The sequence below is a fragment of the Myotis lucifugus genome, unplaced genomic scaffold (genome assembly GCF_000147115.1).
Source record: "Myotis lucifugus unplaced genomic scaffold, Myoluc2.0 scaffold_29, whole genome shotgun sequence".
Taxonomy (NCBI): domain Eukaryota; kingdom Metazoa; phylum Chordata; class Mammalia; order Chiroptera; family Vespertilionidae; genus Myotis; species Myotis lucifugus.
The window spans coordinates 4,416,859-4,441,996 of NW_005871077.1; the positions used below are offsets into that span (position 1 = coordinate 4,416,859).

Genomic DNA, 25,138 nt, shown 5'->3' on the forward strand with positions numbered 1-25,138 from the left:
AGCCTATAATTTTTGTCTTTGTAGTGTCTTCATTTGGTGTTGGAATTTGATTTGGGTAATACTGTTTTTGTAAAATGAGAGTGGAAGTCTTTACTCCCCTTGCATTTTTTGGAATAGTTTGAGAAGGATAGATGTTAGTTCTTTTTTGAATATTTGGTGAAATTCACATGTGAAACCATCCAGACCAGGACTTTTGTTCGCTGGAGTTTTTTTATTTTATTATTATTATTAAATTAGTTGTAATTAGTCTGTTCAGATTTCCTATTTCTTCTTGATTCATTTGTGGAAGATTGTGTTTCTAGGAATTTATTCATTTATTTCATATTGTGCAATTTGTTGGTGTATAGACGTTTGTAATATCTATGTATATAAAAGCCTAAGTGACCATTACAACCAAACAACCAGAACAATTGTAATGACCGGTCAACCAGTTGCTATGATGTGCACTGACTACCAGGGGGCAGACGCTCAATGCAGGAGCTTCCCCCTGTGGTCAGTGTGCTCCCACAGTCAACCTTCTGTGGCCCTAGCCGACCAGTCCCCGATAGGCCTCGATCACTGACCAGGCAAAGGGACCCCACTCATTCTTGAATTTGTGCACTGGGCCTCTAGTTTTCTTATAATCTTTTGAATTTCTGTGGTGTCAGTTGTTACTTCTCCTCTTTCATTTCTGATTATATTTATTTGAATCATCTCTCTTTCTTGATGAATCTGGTTAAATGTTTACCAATCTTGTTTATCTTTTCAAAGAATGAGCTCTTGTATTGATCTTTTGTATTGTTATTTTAGATTCTATTTCATTTATTTCTGGTCTGATCTTTTTATTTCCTTCCTTCTACTCACTTTGTGCTTTGTTTGCTGTTCTTTTTATAATTTCTTTAGGCATAAGGTTAGATTGTTTGAGTTTTTAAAATTTTATTATGTATTGTTTTTGGGTATATAGCTTAGTTGGTTAGACAACCATATCCTATAAAATAAAAGCCTAATATGCTAAGTGTCCGGTCGTCCAATCGGCCATTCAACCAATCAAAGTGTGATATGCTAATGATATGCTAAGGCCGCTCAAATGCTTGCTATGATATGCACTGACCACCAGAGGGCAGACACTCTGACTGGTAGGTGAGCTTGTTGCTGGGGTCCAGCCAATTGGGACTGAGTGAGATGGGCCAGACACACCCTGGAGCCCTTCCGTGGTCCCTCCCTGGCTGGCCAACCTCCCGCATCCCTCCCTGGCCCTGATCATGCACCAGTGGGGTCCCTTGGCCTGGCCTGGGCCCTCTCATAATCTGGGATCCTTTGGGGGATGTCAGAGAGCCAGTTTTGGCCCAATCCTGCAGGCCAGGCCGAGGAAACCCCCTGGTGCAAAAATTCGTTCACCGGGTCTCTGGTACTTTATGAAGTATTGCCCTTTGATGTCTCCATTACTCCAACTGGCACCATACATAGTCATCACAATATCATTGTCTATATTTCCTATGCTTTTCTTACTTCCCTGTGACTATGTTGTACCAATTTGTGCTTCTTAATCCCTTCACCTCTTTCACTCAGTGTCCTAACACCTCCTTCACTCTAGCACCTACAAGTTCTCTCTTTATATCTATGAGTCTGTTTCAATTTTGTTTGTTCATTTATTTTCTTTGTTCTTTATTTTTTAAATATATTTATGATTTCAGAGAGGAAGGGAGAGGGAGAGAGAGGTAGAAACATCAATGATGAGAGAGAATCATTGATTGGCTGCCTCTTGCATGCCCCCTACGGGGGATTGATATTGCAACCCGGGCATGTGCCCTTTGCTGGAATTGAACCTGGGACCCTTCAGTCCACAGGCTGATGCTCTATCCACTGAGCCAAACCTACTAGGGTCATTTATTTTGTTCTTTAGATTTCACATATAAGTGAAACCATATGATATTTGTCTTTGACTGACTTATTTCACTAAGCATAACTTCTAGGTCCATCCATGCTGTTGAAAATGATAACATTTCATTATTATTTTTATTTATATTCAGCTTTTATATCCACTCATCTATTAATGGGCACTTGGGTTGCTTCCATAGCTTGGCTATGGTAAATAACCCTGCAATGAACATAGGGGGTGCATATATTCTTTAGAATTAGTGTTTTGTGTTTCTATGGATAAATCCCTAGAAGTAGAATCAGTGATTTTAAAGGCCCATTTATTTTTAAAATTTTAAGGACCCTCCATACTGTTTTCCATAGTGACTGCACCTGTCAGCATTCCCACCAACAATACATGAAGGTTCTCATTCTCCATATCCTCACCAACGCTTGCCATTTGTGGATTTACTGAAGATAGCCATTCTGACAGGTGTGAGTTGATATCTTATTGTGGTTTTAATTTGCATTTCTCTGGCTATTGGTGATGTTGACCATCTTTCACATGTCTATTGACTATATCATCTGTTTGGAGAAATGCCTATTTGGGTCCTCTGCCATTTTTTAAGTGGATTTTTTTTTGTTTTTCTTGTTGTTGAGTAGCATGATGTCAGAGTCAGCAGGTCACTTATTGGTGGCAGGGCAGATGGAGAAGCCATGAGAAGTTGTGGGTGTATAAGAATGAGTCTTTATTGCAGAAGCTAGTGGCCATATAGCCATCAGACAAAACAATTCTTTACAGCAAAGTCTATACAGGCAGGCAGCTGGACACTGGCTGGTGAATACATATCCTTTTCTACACAGTAGTAGCATTAGTCTCTGTACTCACAGTCCTTAGCTGAGCAGCTGCGCACTGCCTCTAAACTCATGGCCTTACATTGTAGTAGTATCTCAGCTCTCTGGCTCAGCAGCTTCTTCTGTGTTCCCTTCCCAGAACACTGGCTGATTAACATGGTAGCTATATCTGAACCCTCTATGAGCTCTTAGCCTTATATTGTGGCAGTACCAGCTCTCAGCTCTGTCTGAGCTCTCTACACACATTGGAGCTATTTCTCTGTGCTCCTGCCTCTGCTTCTTGGAGTTCTCTGCCCAGCTGCTCTCTCTAACAGATTAACTTGTCAGTAATTTGTATATTACTCCAGAGACAAAGAAGGCTGATTGCCAACAGTGACATCAATCATATTTTGGCTACAGAAGTGCTCAGTATACTGTATGTCCTTGAACCCGCTCGATATCTTAGCCTGATTATGATTCCCAGGCTCAGAGTCCTTGAACATCCCGTTTAGGCTCATGCCAGAATGGCCTTGAACATCCCAGTGTATGAATACAAGATCTCTGTGCCCTCATTGGCTTGGTTCCCAAATATGAGTTTTGAATAAATGTTGGATATTAACCCCTTATCAGATGTATCATTGTCAAATATGTTGTCTCATGTAGTAGGTTGTCTCTTCATTTTTTTGATGGTTTCTTTTGTAGTTTAAAATTTTTTTAGTTTGACGTAACCCCATTTGTTTATTTTTTTGTTTTGTTTCCTTTGCCCAAGGAGATGTATCAGAAAAAATATTGCTCTGAGAAATGTCAGATATTTTACTGTATATGCTTTTTCTAGGATTTTTATGGTTTTGAGTCTTACATGTAAGTCTTTAATCCATTTTGAATTTATTCTTGTGTATGTTGTAAGAAGTTTCATTTTGTTGCACTTATCTGTTCAATTTGTCCAAGACCATTAATAGAATAGACTATATTTACCCCATTGTGTGTTTTTGCTTATAGATATGGGTTTATTTCGGGGATCTCTATTCTGTTTCATTGATCTATGTCTATTTTTATGGTGATACCATGCTGTTTTGATTACTATGGCCTTGTAGTATAACTTTATATTGGGTAACCTGGTACCTCCAAATTTTTTCTTCTTTCTCATATAGCTGAGGCAGTTTTTTTGTGTAGTCCCATATACATTTTTGGATTATTTGTTTTAGTTCTGCAAAAATATGCCATTGGTATTTTGACTGGGCTTGCTTTGAAGCTATAGATGGCTTTTGGTAATATGGATATCTTAATGATGTTAATTCTTCGTATTCATGAATACGATATATGCCTCCATTTATTTGTATCTTCTTTTTTAAAAATACTTTATTGATTAAAGTATTACATATGTCTCTCCTTTCCCCCCCATTGTCCTCTCCCAGGCCACTCCCACTTTCCAGCATATGCCCTCACCCCCATATTGTCTATGTCCATTGGTTATGTATATGCATGCATACAAGTCCTTTGGTTGATCTCTTCCCCCTCACCCCTTCCGTTGCCATCCTTCTGAGGTTTGAAAGTCTGTTCAATGCTTCTTTGCCTCTGGATCTGCTTTTTTTTTTTTTATCAGTTTATGTTCATTATATTCCACAAATGAATGAGATCATGTGATATTTACCTTTCTATGACAGGCTTATTTCGCTTAGTATAATGCTCTCCAGTTCCATCTGTGCTGTTGCAAATGGTAAGAATTCCTTCTTTTTTACAGCAGCATAGTATTCCATTGTATAGATATACCAGAATTTTTTAATTCACTCATCTGCTGATGGGCACTTAGGCTGTTTCTAAATCTTAGCTCTTGTAAATTGAGCTGCTATGAACATAGGGATGCATATGTCTTTTCGGATTGGTGTTTCTCATATAGCTGAGGCAATATGATTTTTTTGGATATATTCCTAGAAGTAGGATTACTGGGTCAAATGGGAGTTCCATTTTTAATTTTTTGATGAAACTCCATACTGTTTTCCACAGTTGCAGAACCATTCTGCATTCCCACTAACAGTGCACGGGGGTTCTTTTTTCTCCACATCCTCGCCAGGACTTGTCATTTGTTGATTTGTTGATGATAGCCATTCTGACTGGTGTGAGATGGTACCTCATTGTCATTTTGACTTGCATCTCTCAGATGATTAGTGACTTTGAGCATGTTTTCATATGTCTCTTGGCCTTCTGTATGTCCTCTTTAGAAAGTGTCTATTCAGGTCCTTCGCCCATTTTTTATTGGATTGTTTATCTTCCTTTTTTTAAGTTGTATGAGTTCCCTATAAATTTTGAGAGATTAAGCTCTTATCAGAGATAACATTGGCAAATATGTTCTCCCATGCAGTGGGCATCCTTGTTGTTTTTTTGATGGTTTCTTTTGCTGTGCAGAAGCTTTTTACTTTGACATAGTCCCATTTGTTTATTTTCTCTTTAGTTTCTATTGCACTAGGAGCTGTAATGCAAAGATATTGCTATGAGATATGTCTAATATTTTGCTGACTGTGGATTCTAAGATTTTTATGGTTTCCCATCTTATGTTTAAGTCCTTTATCCATTTTGAGTTTATTTTTGCGTTTGGTGTTAGTTGGTGGTCTAGTTTCATTTTTTTTGCATGTATCTGTCCAATTTCCCCAATTCCATTTATTGAAGAGACTGTTTGGACTCCATTGTATACTTTTGCCTCCTTTGTCAAAAATTAATTGAGCATAGTATCTTTGGTTGATTTCTGGGTTCTCTGTTCTGTTCCATTGGTCTATATGTCTGTTCTTGTGCCAGGACCAAGCAGTTTTGAGGATAGTGACTTGGTAATATACCTTGATATCTGGTATTGAGATCTCTCCTCATTTATTTTTTCCCCCTCAGGATTGCTGTGGCTATTCGGGGTATTCCTTTATTGCAATTTTTGGAGAGTTTGTTCTAGGTCTGTGAAATATACCATTGTTATTTTAATGGGTATTCCTTTGAATCTGTAGTATGGACATTTTAATGATGTTAATTCTACCAATCCATGAACATGGTATATTCTTCCATTTGTTTATGTCTTCTTCTATCTCATTTTTCAACTTCCTGCAATTTTCCAAATACGGGTCATTTACGTTCTTAGTTAAGTTCATTCTTAGGTATCCTAATTTTTCGTTGCAATGGTACATGGGATTTAAAAAAAATTTTTTCTTTCTGTACTGTCATTATTGGAGAGTAAAAAAACTATAGATTTCTCGGTGTCAATTTTGTACCCTGCTACATTGCCGAATTCATTTATTAAGTCTAATAATTTTTTGATGGAGTCTTTAGGGTTTTCTATGTATAACATTATGTCATCTGCAAATGATGACAGTTTTACATCCTCCTTTCCAATTTGGATGCCTTTTATTTCTTCTTGTCTAATTGCAATGGCTAGCACTTCCAGTACTGTGTCTAACAGGAGTGGTGAGAGTGGGTATACTTGTCTTGTTCCTGTTCTTAGGGGAAATGGTTTTATTTTTTGCCCATTGAGTATAATGTTGGCTGTAGGTTTGTCATATATGGATTTTATTATATTGCAGGATGATCCTTCTATTCCCACTTTGCTGAGGGTTTTTATCAACAAAGAATGTTGAATTTTGTCAAATGCTTTTTCTGCATCAATTGCTATGACTACATGATTTTTATCTCTCAATTTGTTTATTTGATTATCATGCTTATTGATTTGCGGATATTGTACCATCCTTGCATCCCTGGAATAAATCCCACTTGGTATGGTGTATGATCTTGCTAATGTAAAGCTGGATTCCATTTGCTACAATTTTGTTGAGAATTTTGGCATCTATGTTTATGAGGGATAGTGGCCTGTAATTCTCTTTCATTGTGTTGTCTTTATCTGGTTTTGGGATTAGGGTATGCTGTCTTAGAATGAGCTTGGAAGTGTTCCTTCCTTATGAATTTTTTTGAATAATCTGAGGAAGATAAGTTTTATTTCTTCTTTGAATGTTTGTTAAAACTCCCCTGTGTGTACGCACCCAATATAGGAGCACTCAAATACATAAGAAAACTTCTGGAGGGGATCAAGGGAGAGATTGACAGCAATACAATCATAGTAGGGGACGTTAACACCCCATTATCACCATTGGACAAATCCTCTAAACAAAAAATCAGCAAAGAAATATCAATCCTAAATGACTCACTAGATCAGATGGAATTAATTGACATCTTCAGAACATTTCATCCCAAAGCCACAGAATATACATTCTTCTCAAGTGCATGTGGGTCATTTTCAAAGATAGACCATATATTGGGTCACAGGCAAAGTCTCTTCAAATTCAAGAAGATAGAAATCATATCAAGCATCTTCTCAGATCACAATGGCATAAAACTGGAAATCAACTACAATAAAAACAATCCAAAAAAATCAAACACATGGAGACTAAATAACACGTTATTAAACAATGACTGGGTTACCAGAGAGATCAAAGTAGAAATAAAAAACATCATGGCAACAAACGACAATGAAAACACAACAATCCAAAATCTATGGGACACAGCAAAAGCAATGTTGAGAGGGAAGTTCATAGCTATACAAGCCTACTGCAAGAAACAAGAAACAATGAGAATAAATTACCTAACCCTACAACTCAAAGAGTTAGAGAGAGAGCAACAAGAAAAGCCCAGTGTAAGCAGAAAGAAAGAAATAATAAAGATCAGAGTGCAGATAAAGGACATAGAGACCAAAAAAAAAAAAAAAAAACAATACAAAAGATCAACAAAACCAAGAGCTGGTTCTTTGAAAGGATTAACAAGATTGATGAACCACTAGCTAGGCTCACCAAGAAACAAAGAGAAAGGACACAAATAAACAAAATCAGAAATGAGAGAGGAGAAATAACAACAGACCCCACAGAAATACAAAGGATTGTTAGAAAATACTATGAACAACTCTACTCCAACAAACTAGACAACCTGGAGGAAATGGACATATTCCTAGAAAAATACAACCTTCCAAAACTCAATCAGGAAGATTCTAAAAATCTCAGTAGGCCAATAGCTATGGAAGAAATGGAAGCAATAATCAAAAAGCTTCCAGCAAACAAAAGCCTGGGGCCTGATGGCTTCACAGGGGAGTTTTACCAAACATTCAAGGAAGAACAAGAACCTATCCTCCTCATACTATTCCAAAAAATTCAAGAGGAAGGAACACTTCCAAGCTCATTCTATGAAGCCAGCATCACCCTAATACCAAAACCAGGGAAAGACAACACAATGAAAGAGAATTACAGGCCAATATCCCTCATGAACATAGATGCCAAAATCCTCAACAAAATTCTAGCAAATCGGATCCAGCAGTACATCAGAAAGATCATACACTATGACCAAGTAGGATTTATCCCAGGATGCAAGGATGGTACAATATCCGCAAATCAATAAATGTAATACATCACATAAACAAATTGAGAGATAAAAATCACATAGTCATATCAATTGATGCAGAAAAAGCATTTGACAAAATCTAACACCTTTTCTTGATAAAAACTCTCAGCAAGATAGGAATAGAAGGATCATACCTCAACATAATAAAAGCTATATATGACAAACCCACAGTCAATATCATAATCAATGGGCAAAAACTAAAATCATTTCCCCTAAAAACAGGAACAAGACAGGGATGCCTCCTCTCACCACACCTGTTCAACATAGTACTGGAAGTACTAGCCATTGCAATTAGACAAGAAGAAGAAATAAAAGGCATCCAAATTGGAAAAGAAGAAGTAAAACAGTCCTTCTTTGCAGATGACATGATAAGGTACATAGAGAACCCTGAAGAGTCCACCAAAAATAATTAGACTTAATAAATGAATTCGGCAATGTAGTAGGATACAAAATTAATGCCAAGAAATCCATGGCATTTTTATACACCAATAGTGAACTTACAGAAAGTGAGACTAAAAAAGCAATCCCATTTACCATCACACCAAAAAAATTAAGATACCTAGGAATAAATTTAACTAAGGAGGTAAAAGACTTACATGCGAAAAACTACAGGACACTGAAAAAAGAGATAGAGGAAGACATAAACAGATGGAAGAACATGCCGTGTTCATGGATTGGTAGAATCAACATCATAAAAATGTCCATATTACCCAAAGCAATCATAGATTCAATACAATCCCCATTAAATTACAAATGGCATATATCACAGATCTAGAACGAACACTTCAAAAATTCATCTGGAATAAAAAAAGACCTCGAATAGCTGCAGCAATCCTGAGAAAGAACAACAAAGTAGTTGGAATCTCAATACCATATATCAAACTGTATTACAAAGCCACTGTTCTTAAAACAGCATGGTACTGGCACAAGAACAGACATATAGATCAATGGAACAGGACAGAGAACCCAGAAATCGACCCAAACCACTATGCCCAATTAATATTCGACAAAGGAGGCAAGAGCATACAATGGAGTCAAGACAGTCTCTTCAATAAATTGTGTTGGGAAAATTGGACAGATACATGCAAAAAGATGAAACTAGACCACCAACTCATACCATACATAAAAATAAACTCAAAATGGATAAAAGACTTAAACGTAAGATGGGAAACCATAAAAATACTAGAGATATCCACAGGCAGCGAAATCGCAAATATATGCTGAAGGAATTTCTTCTCTGATACTGCTCCTAGGGCAGTGAAATTTAAAGAGAAAATAAACAAGTGGGACTACATCAATATGGAAAGCTTTTGCACAGCAAAGGAAACCATCAACCAAACAACAAGAAGGCCCACTGTATGGGAGAACATATTTGCCAATGATATCACCGATAAGGGTTTACTCTCCAACATTTACAGGAAACTCATGAAATTTAACAATAGAAAGATAAATAATCCAATCAAAAAATGGGCAACGGACCTAGATAGACACTTTTTCGAAAGAGGACATACAGAAGGCCGAAAGACATATGAAAACATGCTCAAAGTCACTAATTATACGAGAATGCAAATCAAAACGACAATGCGGTATCATCTCACACCTGTCAGAATGGCTATCATCAACAAATCATCAAACGACAAGTGCTGGAAATGATGTGGAGATAAAGGAACCCTTGTGCACTGCTGGTGGGAATGCAAACTGGTGCGGCCACTCTGGAGAACAATATGGAGTTTCCTCAAAAAACTAAAAATGGAACTCCCATTTGACCCAGTGATCCCACTTCTAGGAATATATCCCAAGAAGCCAGAAACACCAATCAGAAAGGATATATGCACTCCTATGTTCATAGCAGCACAATTCACCATAGCTAAGATTTGGAAACAGCCTAAGTCCCCATCAGCAGATGAGTGGATTAAAAAACCGTGGTACATCTACACAATGGAATACTACGCTTTGGTAAAAAAGAGGGAACTCTTGCCTTTTGCAACAGCATGGATGTAACTGGAGAGCATTATGCTAAGTGAAATTAGCCAGTCAGAGAAAGATAAATACCACATGATCTCACTCATTTGTGGAATATAGAGAACTACATAGACTGATGAACAGGGACAGACCCAAAGACAGAGAAACAGCGATCAGATTATCAATCCCCAGAGGGAAAGTAGGGGAGGGTGGAGTTAAGGGGAAGAGATCAACCAAAGGACTTGTATGCAGGCATATAAGCCAAACCAATGGACATGGACAACAGGGGGATAAGAACATGGGGTGGGGGGAGGTTGGAGGTTAATTGGGGAGATGAGGACACATTTGTAATACCTTAACCCAGGGGTCCTCAAACTACAGCCTGGGGGCCACATGCAAATACAAATACTGTATTTCTTCCCGTTTTGTTTTTTTACTTCAAAATAAGATATGTGCAGTGTGCATAGGAATTTGTTCATAGTTTTTTTTTTTTTAAACTATAGTCCGGCCCTCCAATAGTCTGAGGGACAGTGAACTGGCCCCCTGTTTAAAAAGTTTGAGGACCCCTGCCTTAACCAATAAAGAAATTAAAAAATACTCCCCTGTGAAGCCATCTGGTCCAGGTCTTTTGTTTGTTTGTTGAAAGTTTTTTGATGACTGCTTCAATTTCTTCCATAGTTATCGGCCTATTCAGATTTTTTGATTCTTTCTGGTTGAGTTTTGGAAGGTCGTATTTTTCTAGGAATATGTCCATTTCTTCTAGGTTGACCAGTTTGTTGGAATAGAGTTGCTCATTGTATTATTATTATTATTATTATTATTATTATTTACAATCCTTTGTATCTCTGTGAGATCTGTTGTTATTTCGCCTCTTTCACTTCTGATTTTGTTTATTTGGGTCCTCTCTCTTTGCTTCTTGGTGAGCCTGGCTAGAGGTTCATCAATCTTGTTTATCATTTCAAAAAACCAGCTCTTGGTTTCATTGATCTTATGTATTGTTATTTTTTGGTCTCTATGTCATTTATTTCTGCTTTGATCTTTATCATCTCCTTCCTTCTTCTCACTCTGGGCTTTTCTTTTTGTTATCTTTCTAATTCTTCAAGTTGCACAGGTAGATGGTTTATTACCAGTTTTTCTTTTATTTATTTATTTATTTATTTATTTATTTATTTATTTATTTATCTATTTGAGGTAGGCCTGTAATGCTATGAACTTCCCTCTCAGGACTGCTTTCACTGTGTCCCATAGATTTTGGATTGTTGTGTTTTCATTGCAATTTTTTTCCAGGATGTTTTTTATTTCTTATTTGATCTCTTTGGTAACACAATCATTTTTCAATAGTATGCTATTTAGCCTCCAAGTGTTTGAGTTCCTGTGATTATTTTTATTGTAGTTGATTTCTCATTTTATGCCATTGTGATCTGAGAAGATGCTTGATATGATTTCAGTCTTCTTGAATTTGGAGAGACTTTGCCTATGTCCCAATATGAGGTCTACCTTTGAAAATGTCCCATATGCTCTTGAGAAGAATGTGTTTTCTGAAGCTTTGGGGTGAATTGTTCTGAAGTTGTCAATTAATTCCATCTGATCTAGTGAGTCATTTAGGATTGCTATTTCTTTGCTGATTTTTTGTCTAGAGGATTTATCCAGTGATGTCAATGGGGTATTAAAGACTCCTACTATGATTTTATTGCTGTCAATTTCTCCTGTTATATCTTCCAGAAGTTTTTTTTAAAAAATATATTTGGGTGCTCCTGCATTGGGTGCATATATGTTTGCTAGAGTTATATTCTCTTGTTTTTGTCAATCTTTTTAGAATTAGAGAAGTGGCCTTTCTTGTCTCTTGTTATGGTCTTCACTTTGAGGTCTATCTTGTCAGATATAAGTATTGCTACCCCTGCTTTTTTTTTCATTTCCATTTGCCTGGAAGATATTTTTCCATCCCTTCACTTTCAGTCTGTGTGAGTCCCTTGTTCTTAGGTGGGTCTCTTGTAGACAACATACATATGGGTCATGTTTTCTTATCCATTCAGTCACTCAATGTCTTTTGATTAGAGCATTTAGTCCACTTACGTTTAATGTTATCATTGATAAGTACTTATTTATAGCCATTTCTATTCTCTATGCCTGTGTTCCTTCTTCCCTTTCCATTTATTCTTTTTACAACAACCCCTTTAGCATTTCTTGCATTGCCTGCTTGCTAGTGATAAACTCCCTTAGTCTTTTTTTTTTTTTTTTGTCTGCAAAGCTCCTGATTTCCCCTTCAATTTTGAATGATAGCCTTGCTGGATAGAGTATTCTTGGATTCAGTCTCTTGCTTTGCATCATTTTGTATACTTCATTCAATTCCCTTCTGGCCTGATGTGTTTCTGTTAAGAAATCATTTGATAATCTGATGTTAGATCCTTTGTAGGTAACTCCCTGTCTCTGTCTTGCAGCCTTTATGATTCTCTCTTTGTTGTTAACATTTGCCATTGTAATTATGATGGGTCTTGGTGTGGGTCTTTTGGGGTTCATCTTGCTTGGGACTCTCTGTAATTGTGTGACTTTTTTCTTCTCCATATCAGGGAAGTTTTCTGTCATTATTTCTTTAAATAGATTCTCTAATTCTTGCTGCTCTTCTTTTCCTGCTGGCATCCCTATTATACATATGTTATTTTGTTTCATGTTGTCCCAAAGCTCCCTTAGGCTTTCCTCCTGCTTTTTAATTTTTTTCTCCCATTGCTGTTCAGATTTGGCTTGTTTCTCTACCTTATCTTCTAACTCACTAATTCGGTCCTCTGCTTCTTCTAGTCTACTGTTGAAACTTTCCAGCACATTTTTGTTGGTAGCTATATCATTTTTGATTTCTTCCTGATTTTTGCATAGGTTGTTGATTTTCTCATCCATCTGGTTTATGAACTCTATGACCATTACTCTGAATTCTTTTTCTGACATATTGCATGTGTCCGTTTCACTTATTTCCTTTCTTGGTGATTCTTCTTTTTCTTTCTTTTGGGGATTGTTTGTTGTCTCCCCATTCTAGCTCTCACAGGAAGGTCCAAGCGCCGAGTTGCGAGGGTCTGAGCCATGTGAGGCTGGAGCATTGCACCATCTGAGCGTTACTGAAGAGCTCAGACACAGAGATGTATGGATGCTGTGGTCAGCAGGAGCCTTGTGCACTGAGAGTCCGAGTCCCTGTGTGCCTGCGCTGAGAATCAGAATCATCTGTGCTCAGTGCAGCCTTGTGCATGTACCAAGAATCAAGGTCCCTGTGTGTGCACTGAGAATCATGCACACCTAGAATCAGGGTCCCTGCACATGCACACTGAGAATCAGAGTCCCTGCATGCATGCACCAAGAATCAGAGTCCCCAAGCGCGGGCCGGGAATCAGAATCCCTGTGTGTGTGTGTGTGTGTGTGTGTGCCGAGAATTGAGAATTGGAGTCTCTGGCTCTTTGTGCAGCCTTGCGTGTGCTCCCAAGAATCAGGGTCCCCGTGCACACATGACGAGAAACAGAGTCCCTGTGTGTGGGCGCTGAGAATCAGTCACTGGTGCTCAGTAGAGCCTTGTGCATGCACCTAGAATCAGTCCGTGTGTGCGGATAATCAGAGTTCCTGTGCACACACGATGAGAATCCCTTGGTTTGCGCACCAAGAATCAAAGTCAGTGGTGCTCAGTGCAGCCTGGTGCAATGCCAAGAATCAGTCCACATGAATGCAACAAACAGAGTCCCTGTTTGCACGTGCCAAGAATTAATGTCACGGGCGCTCAGTGTGACCTTCAGCACATGTGCCGGTAATCAAAGTCCCTGGCCTCCCAGGGGGCCGGGTTTGCACAGTTGCCCGGTGTTGCAGGAGGCCCTATGCCACTTCAGCAGGCTGGTGGGTTGGGGGATGCGCTCTGTGACTCACAGAAATCTGTGGCCAGGATGTCTGGGGTCTTGGTGTCCCTGGGTCTGCAGCTATGGTAGCAGGTCTTTGTCCAGTAGAGTCCCAGTTTGTATCTGAGGTCAGTCTGGGTGGTGGTGAGGCTAGAATCCTAGTCACAGCAGTTCTGCCCTTCAAGACGGCATGATTTCTGTGCCAGTGCAGGCTGCCTGGGAGTGTTTGCAGCAGCAGCAGCAGGGTCTTGCAGTTTAAGACTGCCCAGTCTGCCAGCCGCTGAAAGTCCTGCAGGATCTAACTGTCCCTAGCTCACACACACACTCACTACACATGTCCACACACTCTCCTTTTGCTTACTTACTCTCTCACACACTCTCTCTCCTCACCCTCTTTCTTCTTTCTGATTGGGTGTTTTTTGATCTTTTGTCTTCCAAATCACTGATTCTATCCTCTGCTTTATCTAATCTGTTGTTGATTTTTTCTAGGGTATTTTTCATTCCAGGTATTGTTTCTTCATTTCTTATTGTTTTTTTTTTAATTGTTTCTACATTTTAAAGAATTTTCATTGTCTTTTGTGTGAGTTCTTACTGAGTTTATCTGTACATCCCCTTGAGAATTCTTATAACTATTTTCTGAACTTTGTTCTGGTAGCTTGCTTGTCTTCATTTCATTTAGGTTTTTTTTTCTGTATATTTCTCCAGTTTTTTCATTTGGGACATGTTTCTTTTTCTCCCCATTTTGGCTACCCCTCTGTATTTGATTCTATGTATTAAGTAAATCTGCTATGTCTCCCAGTTTTGGTATGATGCCCTTATATACTAGAAGTCTGCTGGGGCTCAGTTGTACAGTGTTACTGATCACCTGAGCTAAGTGCCCCAGGAATTTCCTTTTTGTGAGTGATGTGAACCCTCCTGATGTAGTTGAGTTTTGATTGCTTTTGGCCTGTTGGTTGGATTGACCCTCTGGCTTGCTATGAATATTGACCTCAATCTGTAATGTATGAGCTCTGTGTACTGACCCCATGAAACAGATTTCACTCTAATTTTGTCTGGTGCCTGCTGAGATCTCCTTTTGTGTATGTGCTACTTGTGGAGCTAATTGGGTCATGCTATGATATGGTCTGAATCCCACCACTGAATATGTTGGTTATGGGGCCACTTTGGAGGTACTCCAGTGCAGATGAATATCAGGTGCTGCCTGTGACAGGCCCTGGGATATCTGTTTGGAGCTACAATGTGATCCACAGTTTGTGATTGCTTCTGTTGGGCTTGGGTGTGCATGGGAAGGGGAAAGCTGTGCACCAAGGCCCGTGTTCATAAGTATGGAGCCCAGGGGCAGGTCAGCAAAAGGCCCAAGGCTTGCCAAAATATGCCTCTACCTGCTAGCTGATTGTTAGTTTCACTTAATTGAAAAAGCTTTTGGAAATATGTGAGTTGCATGAGGTAGGTTCTCAGTGAGTCTCCAGGTAGGGGTGAGTGGCATTCACCAGATTGATACAGTTTCAAACTTGATGCCAAAACTGGGTCTGAGGCCACTCACCAAGAGTCTCAGGATATAGCCACACAACTCAGTTTTTCCCAGAGTCTGCTTGGACCTCCTGGAGAGTCTTCTGCACAATAGGACGAGGCTGGCCAGAGCCCACCGACTTTCCGCAGCGTGCATGCTGGGCAGGTTGGGGCCACTGGGAGTCAGGCAGGTGGAGATTATGGTTCTCCATGGTGGGCCTGTTGGAACAACTTTGGGAGTGTGGAGTGCCACTGCTCTGGCATCAGGGGTAAAGTTCCTGGGCCACTGTTCTGGAATTCCTGCGTGGGGGTAGTGCATGGCTTAGGGAGTGTGGTGCTGCTGTTCTGGAACAGAGGGTGCCACTGCTCTGATTGCTTGGGATCAGTGCCCTCTTGTGCTTCTCTGTCACACAGATGGCATGAAACTGCTGCTATCTTATGGCTGGATGAAGGGAAATGGCCTAGCCTCAGAGCCACACAACTCAGTCTCTGATTCCTCCTGAGTTCACCTTCAATATCCCTTCAAAAAAGTGTATACCACGGTCTTTTGCAGCAAACTTCTTGAAGGGTGTGAGCTCGGCAAGGCCAAGGCCAGGGATTTAGGAGGGTGGGTCTAATGCATTCACTAAGGCTGAGGTCTTAAAGAGGGGACTGCTTGATCCAGGAAGGATGGTATATATGGTGGTGTGGGAGAGTGACTAGGCACAGTGATCCTGGTGGCTGTTCTTTTAGCATTCTCACTGGAGCCACAAAACCCAGGCTGTCTTCAAACAACTCCAGTGTGCTCTGATGCACCCTCCCTCTACCAGGGTGAGTGGCTATGGATGAAATTTGTGCAGTGGCCTTTTAAGAGGGTGCCTGGGTTTCTAGCAGACTCTGTCTCTCCCTGTCATAAAGAATCCATGCTGATTTTCACAGCCATATGTGATGTGGACACCTCTTCCTAGCTCTGGTGCTTTGGGCTGTGGAGCCTGGTTTGTGGTTGAGATCCTACATAACTCAGGGGTGGACCTTTGCAGCTGAGATATACATCTGGATTCTAAGCTGCCACACATGGGTATGAGGCCAGCCCTCCTTTAGTCTCTGCCCTTCTCAATGTGGCTTCTTCTGTAAGTCCTTGATTATAAGACTTTTATTTATCCAAAAGGTTAATTATTCTATAATTTAATTCCAGCTTGGTTTTGAGAGGAGGTGAGTGTAACTTTCATCTACTCTGCTGCTTTTTTCTCCACCTCATTGTTTGCTTTCTTATTATTGAGTTTGAAGAGTTCTTTGTATATTTTGAACACAAGTGTTTCATCAGCTATGCATTTTGTAAAGATTTTCTTTCAGCCTATGGCTTATATTTTTACTAGAGGCCCAGTGTAAGAAAATTCATGCACTGGAGGGGGGTCCTTCAGCCCGGCCTGCCCCCTCTCACAGTCCGGGAGCCCTCAGGGGCTGGAGGCAACCTGGCGATCGGGGGCAGGGGGGCGACACCCCATTACACTCTGCTGCTGCACTGCCAGCAGCACAAGCCTCAGCTGGCCCTGGTTACCTGATCCTTGGGTGGCCCTGGGTGGCTAGGCAGCCACCATCTGAGGCTTACCTGCACCTTGGGAAAGCCCTGGGCAGCTGGGCAGCCACCATCCAAGGCTTCCCTGTGCCTCAGGCCAGCCCTGGGTTGCTGGGGGGCTAAGGGGACTGGGGGTCTCTGGAGGCAGGCACACAGAGTGGCCGGGCCCACCTGGGGGGTGCCCGGCCTTGCTGTGCACATGTGGCCCTGGCAGGGCTGAGGGGACTGGGTGCCACCATCTTGTGGCTGTGGGCGCCACCATCTTTGAGGGCATGGTAGTCAATTAGCATATTCCTTCCTTATTGGCTGTGGGCGCTGCCATCTTTGAGGGTGGGGCAGTCAATTAGCATATTCTCTCCTTATTGGCTGTGGGCACCCCCATATTTGCGATGGCATGAGGGTCAATTAGCATATTCCTTCTTTATTAGATAGGATTGTCTTAGCAAGCATCTTGTGCAGAGTAGAAGTTTTTAATTTTAATAAAGTTCAACTTTTTAGTTTTTTCTTTCATGAATTGTGCTTTTGGTGTTTTATCTAAATTATTATCTTTAAATGCTAATCTAGATTTTATCCTATATTATATTCTAGAAGTTTTATAGTTTTATATTTTACATTTAAATCTGTGATCCATTTTGAGTTAATCTTTGTAAAGGATGTAATGTCTGTCTAGATTATTATATTTTTTTGGCATGTAAATTTCCAGTTTGTCCAGTCTCATATGTTGAAAAGACTAATCTATTTCCATTAAGACTAACCTTTTTGCCTTTGTTCTTTCGCCAAAGACCAGTTGACTATATTTGTATGAGTTTATTTCTGGGATCTCTACTCAGTTCCATTGATCTGTTTGTTCATCCTTTTGCAAACTCTCTGAATTATTGTAGGTTTTCTAGTAAGTCTTAAATTTGGATAGTGTCAGTTATTCTGCTTTATTCTTTAAGTAGTGGCCCAGTGCACAAAATTCATGCACAGAGGGATGTCCCTCAGCCCGGCCTGCACCCTCTCCAATCTGGGACCCCCTGTGGGATTGGGCTTAAACCGGCAGTCAGACATCCCTCTCACAATCCAGGGCTGCTGGCTCCTAACTGCTCACCTGCCTGCCTGCCTGATTGCCCCTAACCACTCTGCCTGCAGCCTGCTTGCCCCCAACTGTCCCCCAACCAGCCTTCTCACCCTTAAATGCCCCCCCTTGCTGGCCTCATTGCCCCCAACTTCCCCCCTCGCTGTTCTGATCGCCCCCAATGGCACCCCCTGCCATCCTGCTTGCCCCCTACTGCCCTCCCCACCAGCCTGCTTGACCCCAACTGCCCCATCTACCGGCCTGCTTGCCCCCAACTGCCCCCCATGCCACCATGCTTGCCCCAAACTGCCCCTCCCGCTGGCCTGATCATGCCCAACTGACCCCCATTGCCAGCCTGCTTGCCCCCAATTGCCTCCCCTGATGGCCTTCTTGCCCCCAACTGCCCCCCATGCTGGCCTGCTTGTCCCCTAGTGCCCCCCCTTGCTGGCCTGCTTGCCCCCACCTGACACGCCCCTGCTGGCCTGCTCACTCCCAACTGCCCCCCCTGCGAGCCTGAATGCCCCAAAACTGCCCCCCCCCGCTGGTCTGATCACCCCCAACTGCCCTCCTCCACCCCGGCTCGCAGTCCTGCTCACCCCCAAGTGGCTTCCCCTGCCAGCCTGCTTGCCCCCAACTTCCCCCTCCGCCTGCCTGATCATTCCCAACTGCCCTCCCCTCCTGGCCTGATCACCCTTAACCACCTCTGCCTCGGCCCTTCCACTATGACTTTGACTGAGCAGCAGCCATGGAGCCTGGCTTGGATTCCTGGGTCTCTGGGGCGATCCAGGAAGCCAAGCCTCCTGCCTGCTCTGGCTGGCTCCGTGGTTCTGACCGGTGCTGCCATCTTCGTTGCATCAATTTGCATATTCCCTCCTTATTGGCAGTGGGCACCACCATCTTTATCGCAAAGTGATGGTTAATTTACATGTTACTCTTTTATTAGATAGGATATTGTATTGGCTTCTCTTGATCTCTTGCCTTTCCATATTAAGTTTAGAATTTATTTGTTGATATCCACAAAATAACTTTCTGGGATTTTGATTGGGATCACATTGAATCTAAAAATCAAATTGGCAGGAACTGGTATCTTAAAATATTGAATTTTCTTATTGCAGTTATTCCCTATATACAAGCAATGAACAAAATAGAATTTGAAACTTTACACACACCATTTGCATCCACACCAAAACTAAATACTAAAATACTAATCTAATGAAATATGTACAAGATGTATATGATGAAAAGTACAACATTCTGATGAAAGAAATTAAAGAAGATATAAATAAATTGAGAGACATCTCATGTCAATGGATAGGAAGGAACTGTGGTATGCTTTCATGTTACTTAACATTTTCTTTGCACTTGTAATGTTTTGTTTATATAGCAAAAACAGTGCAGGGACTGTTTTTTGTCATATAATTCTTGTGTTTCAAGATTGAAGAGTCTTGTGTTACTACCCTAAGAGTTCACTGTTATGGATCCTCATTATCTTGGGTCCCTTTTAAGTAGCATCTTAGGTAACTTTTTGGGTTATTTGATTCAGCTGAAAATATTTAGCAAGGTTGTTAGATTCTTCCCATAAAATTTACTGGCTTAGCAGCAGCAACCAAAGCAGTTCTCTAAGCATCCTAGTCTTCTTATATACAATTTCAGAAGGAGGTCACACACACTGGACCTCAGTCCACTTTTGTCACTTATAGATGCATAGTTTTGATCATGTTATATAATCACTCTGAGCCTCAATTTATTTATTTGCAAATGGCGATAGTATCTTCCTTTTTTTTGGTTTGAGAATTGGGAAACTATAAAGTAGTGTAGTGTCTTGCAAATGGCAGCTATTTTTATCTTAAGCATTTTGTTCCTTGAGTACTTAATACGACCCTGCTGTCTCTTCCCTATGCTTGTGTAGTTCTCACACATATAGAAGTGAGTTATATCACCATGGAGATAAACTTTAGTCATTTATAATATGTTTAAATCTTTTCTTTTTTTAAACAATAGAAACTATGTATTCAGTACCTAATCAACTGGACACCATGTTGAAAATATTTGAGAAACAGTCAAATATGTTAGAGAGGTAAGCTTTTAAAATAATTTTTTTCAATTATAAAAGTGAATACGTATTTATTTTAGAAAAATTGGAAATAGAAGAAAATAATATTACTATTAAAATTTAGTGTTCTTACATAAATTTTTATGATACGTATAATTTTAAAGCTTAAAATTATAATCACACAGAATGTAAAATTGTATAGTTACAATGTGAAATAGTATATCAGTTCCTCAAAATTTTAAAAATATAATTACTAAATGATTCAGCATTTTCATTTCTGGGTATATAACCCCCAAATTGAAATTAACATCTTGAAGAGATATTTATACACACATATTCATTGTAGCATTATAATAAGAGCAAAGAAGTGGAAGAAACCCAAGTGTGCAATGATGAATGAATGGATAAAGAAAATGAAATATATAAATACAATAGAATATGATTCAATATTTAAAAAGAAGGAAATTCTGACACATGGTACAACCTGAATGAACATTGGGGATATTATGCTAAGTAAGATGAGCCAGTCACATAAAGAAAAAAGTTTTATGATTTCATTTATATGAGGTACACTGTGTAGTCAAATTCATAGAGACAGAAAGTAGAGTGGTGGTTGCCAGGGACTGGGGAGAATGGGGGATAGGGACTTGTTGAATGGGTACAGAGTTTCAGTTTTTCAAGATGAAAGAGTTCTGGAGATTGTTTGCACAACAATGTGAATATTTTTAACTGTATTATACACTTAAAAATGGTTAATAGACAAATTTTGTGTTATGTATATTTTAAAATTTAGAAAGTAAAAATTACAAACATACAAAATGTCACTTGTATATATATTTTTGACTTATTGATAATTTTTATTTTTTTTTTATTTTTTTTTTAAAATATATTTTATTGATTTTTTACAGAGAGGAAGGGAGATAGAGATAGAGAGTTAGAAACATCGATGAGAGAGAAACATCGACCAGCTGCCTCCTGCACATCTCCTACTGGGGATGTGCCCGCAACCCAGGTACATGCCCTTGACCGGAATCGAACCTGGGACCCTTTGGTCCGCAGGCCGACGCTCTATCCACTGAGCCAAACCGGTTTCGGCCGACTTATTGATAATTTTTATAAATTCATAATTATTTTTAGGTGAATGTTTTAAAGTTAAACATATTCAGAAAGTTCATATCACTTAGTGTTTTCAAAAATTTTTATTTAGATTCAACATTGAAAAAAGTAGGAAGTTTTGCATGATCATATTTTCTAGTTATAAAATCCAGTGATCAACAATTAATAAAGGGTGTCCCAAAATTCACGCAAGAAATAATTTTGATAGAAAACACAGGTTTATAATTACAAATTATAAATTTTTATTGATTCATAAAGTATACAGTATAGGGTTATGTATGGAATAGCATATCGGGTAAATGGCCTCCACGGCTTTGCCGGCACATACGCACTCTTTTGTTACTGCCTGAGTAGCCACATTTTCAAAGAAGAATGGTCTGATGATCCCTCCAGCCCAAAATCCACACCAAACAGTGACACGTTGTGGATGCATTTGTTTCTCAACAATCACTCGTGGATTTTCTGAACCCCAAATTTGACAATTTTGTCGATTAACCAAGCCATCAAGATGAAAATGAGGCTCATCGAAATTCAGCCACATTTATGCAAAACAGTCATGGAAAATTTCAACAAAAGCTTAAAGAAAATGTAATGAAAGTCCAGGGAAGTTGCTAATAATGGAACTAAAGGATGTATGGCCAGATTTTTGGTATGTAGGCCCTATTTACCATTTTGGTATGTATGTTTGTAATTTTTACTTTCTAAATTTTAAAATATACATAACACAAAATTTGTCTATTTTGTATAGTTTCACATTGTAACTATACAATTGTTTGGTTAGAATATCTTTTGTATATTTCTTTGCATGTCAAGAAATATCTTCAAAAGCACTATGGATGACCTATAGTTCTTTCTGGTGGCTAAGGTTATATTAGTTATACAACTGGTATGTTGAAAAAACACATATTGTGGAATGAAATCACAAAGCTCTTTTTTTTCCTTTGCATTCATTTATATTTGCAAATTTGGGTTAATGTCCCCTTGCTCCTGAGTAAAAGTTAGGCTATTCTGATTACTCTTAAAGAATAATTCATTTACATCTAAGTCACAAACACTGCTCTAAGTATAAAATTAATATTTCTTGTCAAATACTATAGTCAATATTTTAATTTTTATTCAAAGTTAAGACTTCTCTTCCTCTCCCATCCCAGTATCCCAGCTGGAGCCTGCTGGGACATGTGGTTAGCTTTTAGCTTTTATATTTTTTAAAATATATTTTTATTGATTTCAGAGAGGAAGGGAGGGGAAAAGAGAAATAGAAACATCAATGATATTTCTTCATACCCTCTGCCTTACTGGGTATTGAACCTGTAACTCAGGCATGTGCCCTGACCAGGAATTGAACCGTGACCTCCTGGTTCATAGGTTGATGCTCAACCATTGAGCCATGCCCGCCAGGCTGGCTTTTCTCTTTTATTGCTTTCTTTCCCATTAAGTAGTTGTGGTTTCTGTTCTTCATGTGTTTGGAAAAGGAGAGAAGAAAGGTAGGATATACAAGAAAGGTCTTGATTGTCACTGCCTTCCTTCTCTATAACTAAAGATAACATATAAGAATTTTTCTGAATATTCTGTTTAAAGTGCCTTTCTAGGCTTGAGATAAGGTTAACCATATTCATCCCTCCCTTAAGGGTTTGGGTTAGGGCCCAAGACACCTGATAGTTCTCTACAAAGAAATACTCTTTCTAAATCTTCTTTCACAACTCTTTTATATTGTTCATATTGGTGAAAGGTTTTAGCGCTCTTTCTTGAATGCCTATTTTTTTCCAAGTGATAATAGTCATCTGCCTCACCTCATATTTTGATATGTGATGCTGTTAATATTCTGTTAAAATAAATACAGGATGTGTCAAATGTCTTAGTGTGGTTTTAAACTTTAAAAACTTCAGAACTGTAATAATACAAGTATTATAAACATTGCAATTTGATTATATACATTTGTTTTGCACTTATTTAAAATTTTTTGAATACAAATTAAAAAATATTTTTTTAGTTAAATTTTTTGCTTGGGTCTGCATTTTCTATATTCAGTCAGAGAAATTGAAACAAAATTTATTGTTCAAAATTCACAAAACTATCTTATGTTAAGGAAGTGGAAATAATGAAGCTGTCAGATTTTTTATTTTTTATAAGTCATGGCATTTATATCTTTGAAGTCATTGGTGCTTAAAACTACACTAAAACTTTTAGAACATACTGAATTTATTGAACTTCTACCAGGTGGCTGAGTGCTTAGGTCAAAATCCTAAATCAAATTAGTCTGAGCAAAAGACATTTTATTACTAAGATTATGGGTAGTTCATTGAGCCTAATGATAGCAATATGGCTCGGGATTAGAAACAAGTATAAACCAGAACTTGAACACTATCAAGATACTTTTCAAAACATTTTTATTATTATTTTGTATTAGTTTTAGCTGTACAGCTTGGTGGGTAAACAACTGTATAATTTACAAAGTATTCCCACTGATATTTCTATTACCTTTCTAGCACCACACATAGTTATTATAATATTTTTATGCTATACTTTACAACCCCATGACTACTTTGTAGCTATCAATTTCTACTTCTTTAAAAAATAATTTTATTGATTTCAGGGAGGAAGAGAGAGAGAGAAACATCAGTGATGAGAGGGAATCAACACTGGGCCCAATTTCTACTTCTTAATCCCTTTACTTCTTTCATCCGGTCTCCCAATCCCCATCATCTCTGGCAACTATCAGTCTGCTTATCTGTGAGTCTGTTTCTGTTTTGTTTGTTCATTAATTTTGTTCTTTAGATTCCACATATAAGTGAAATCATATGGTATTTATCTTTCTCTGACTGAATTATTACACTGACCATAATACCCTTGAGGTCCATGCTGTTGCAAATTGTAAGATTTCAAATATTTTTATGGCCAAGTAATATTCCATTATATATATACCACAACTTTTTAAAATGTTTCTTTTAAATATATATATTTTTAAAAATATATATTTTATATATATTTTTCTTTTCTTGATTTCAGAGAGGAATGGAGAGAGAGAGATAGAAACATCAATGATGACAATCATAATTGGCTGCCTCCTGCATGCCCCCTGCTGTGGATTGAGCCTGTGAACCTGTGCCCTGATTGGGAATCAAACCCGACCTCCTGGTTTATACATTGACATTCAACCACTGAGCCTCATTGGCATCACTACACCACAATTTTTTTAATCCACTCATCTACTAATGGGCTTGCTTCCATATCTTAGCTATTGTAAATAGTGCTGCAATGCACATATGGGGTGAATATATTCTTTCAAATTAGTTTTTTTGGTTTCTAATATGAACTAATTACTGGGTCATAGGAAGGTCCATTTTTATTTATTTATTTATTTATATTTTTATTGACTTCAGAGAGGAAGGGAGAGGGAGAGAGAGATAGAAACATCAATATGAGAGTGAATCATTGGCTGCCTCCTGCACACCCCCCACTGGGGATTGAGCCCACAAACTGAGCATGTGCTCTTGACCAGAATCGGACCTGGGACCCTTCAGTCTGCAGGCCGACTGAGCCAAACCAGCTAGGGCCCCATTTTTATTTTTTTTAAGAAACTCCATACTGTTTTCCATAGTGGCTGTACCACTCTGTATTCCCATGAACAGTGCACAAGGGTTCCCTTTTCTCTGAATCCATGCCAACACTTGTTGTTTGTTGATTTATTGATGATAGCCATATGACATGTGTGAGGTGATATCTCATTGTGGTTAATATATGACAAAGGAGGGAAGAATGTACAGTGGGGTAAAGTCAGTCTATTCAATAAATGGTGTTGTAAAATTGTACAGACACATGCAAAAATATGAAACTAGAACACTTTCTTATACCATACACAGAAAATTCTCGAAATGGACTAAAGACTTAAATGAAAGACTCAAAACTATAAAACTCCTAGAAGAAAACATAGGCAGTGA

General features: G+C 39.0%; 1 protein-coding gene across 1 annotated transcript in view; it reads left to right on the top strand.

The window, feature by feature from the left end:
* Window positions 1-25,138, top strand: part of CCDC7 (coiled-coil domain containing 7) — a 172,791-nt gene that overhangs the window by 93,117 nt on the left and 54,536 nt on the right. Inside the window, exon 9 of the mRNA XM_006086710.3 lies at window positions 20,033-20,108. Within this exon, the coding sequence (XP_006086772.1) occupies window positions 20,033-20,108 (76 nt within the window). The remainder of the gene's footprint in view (window positions 1-20,032; window positions 20,109-25,138) is intronic.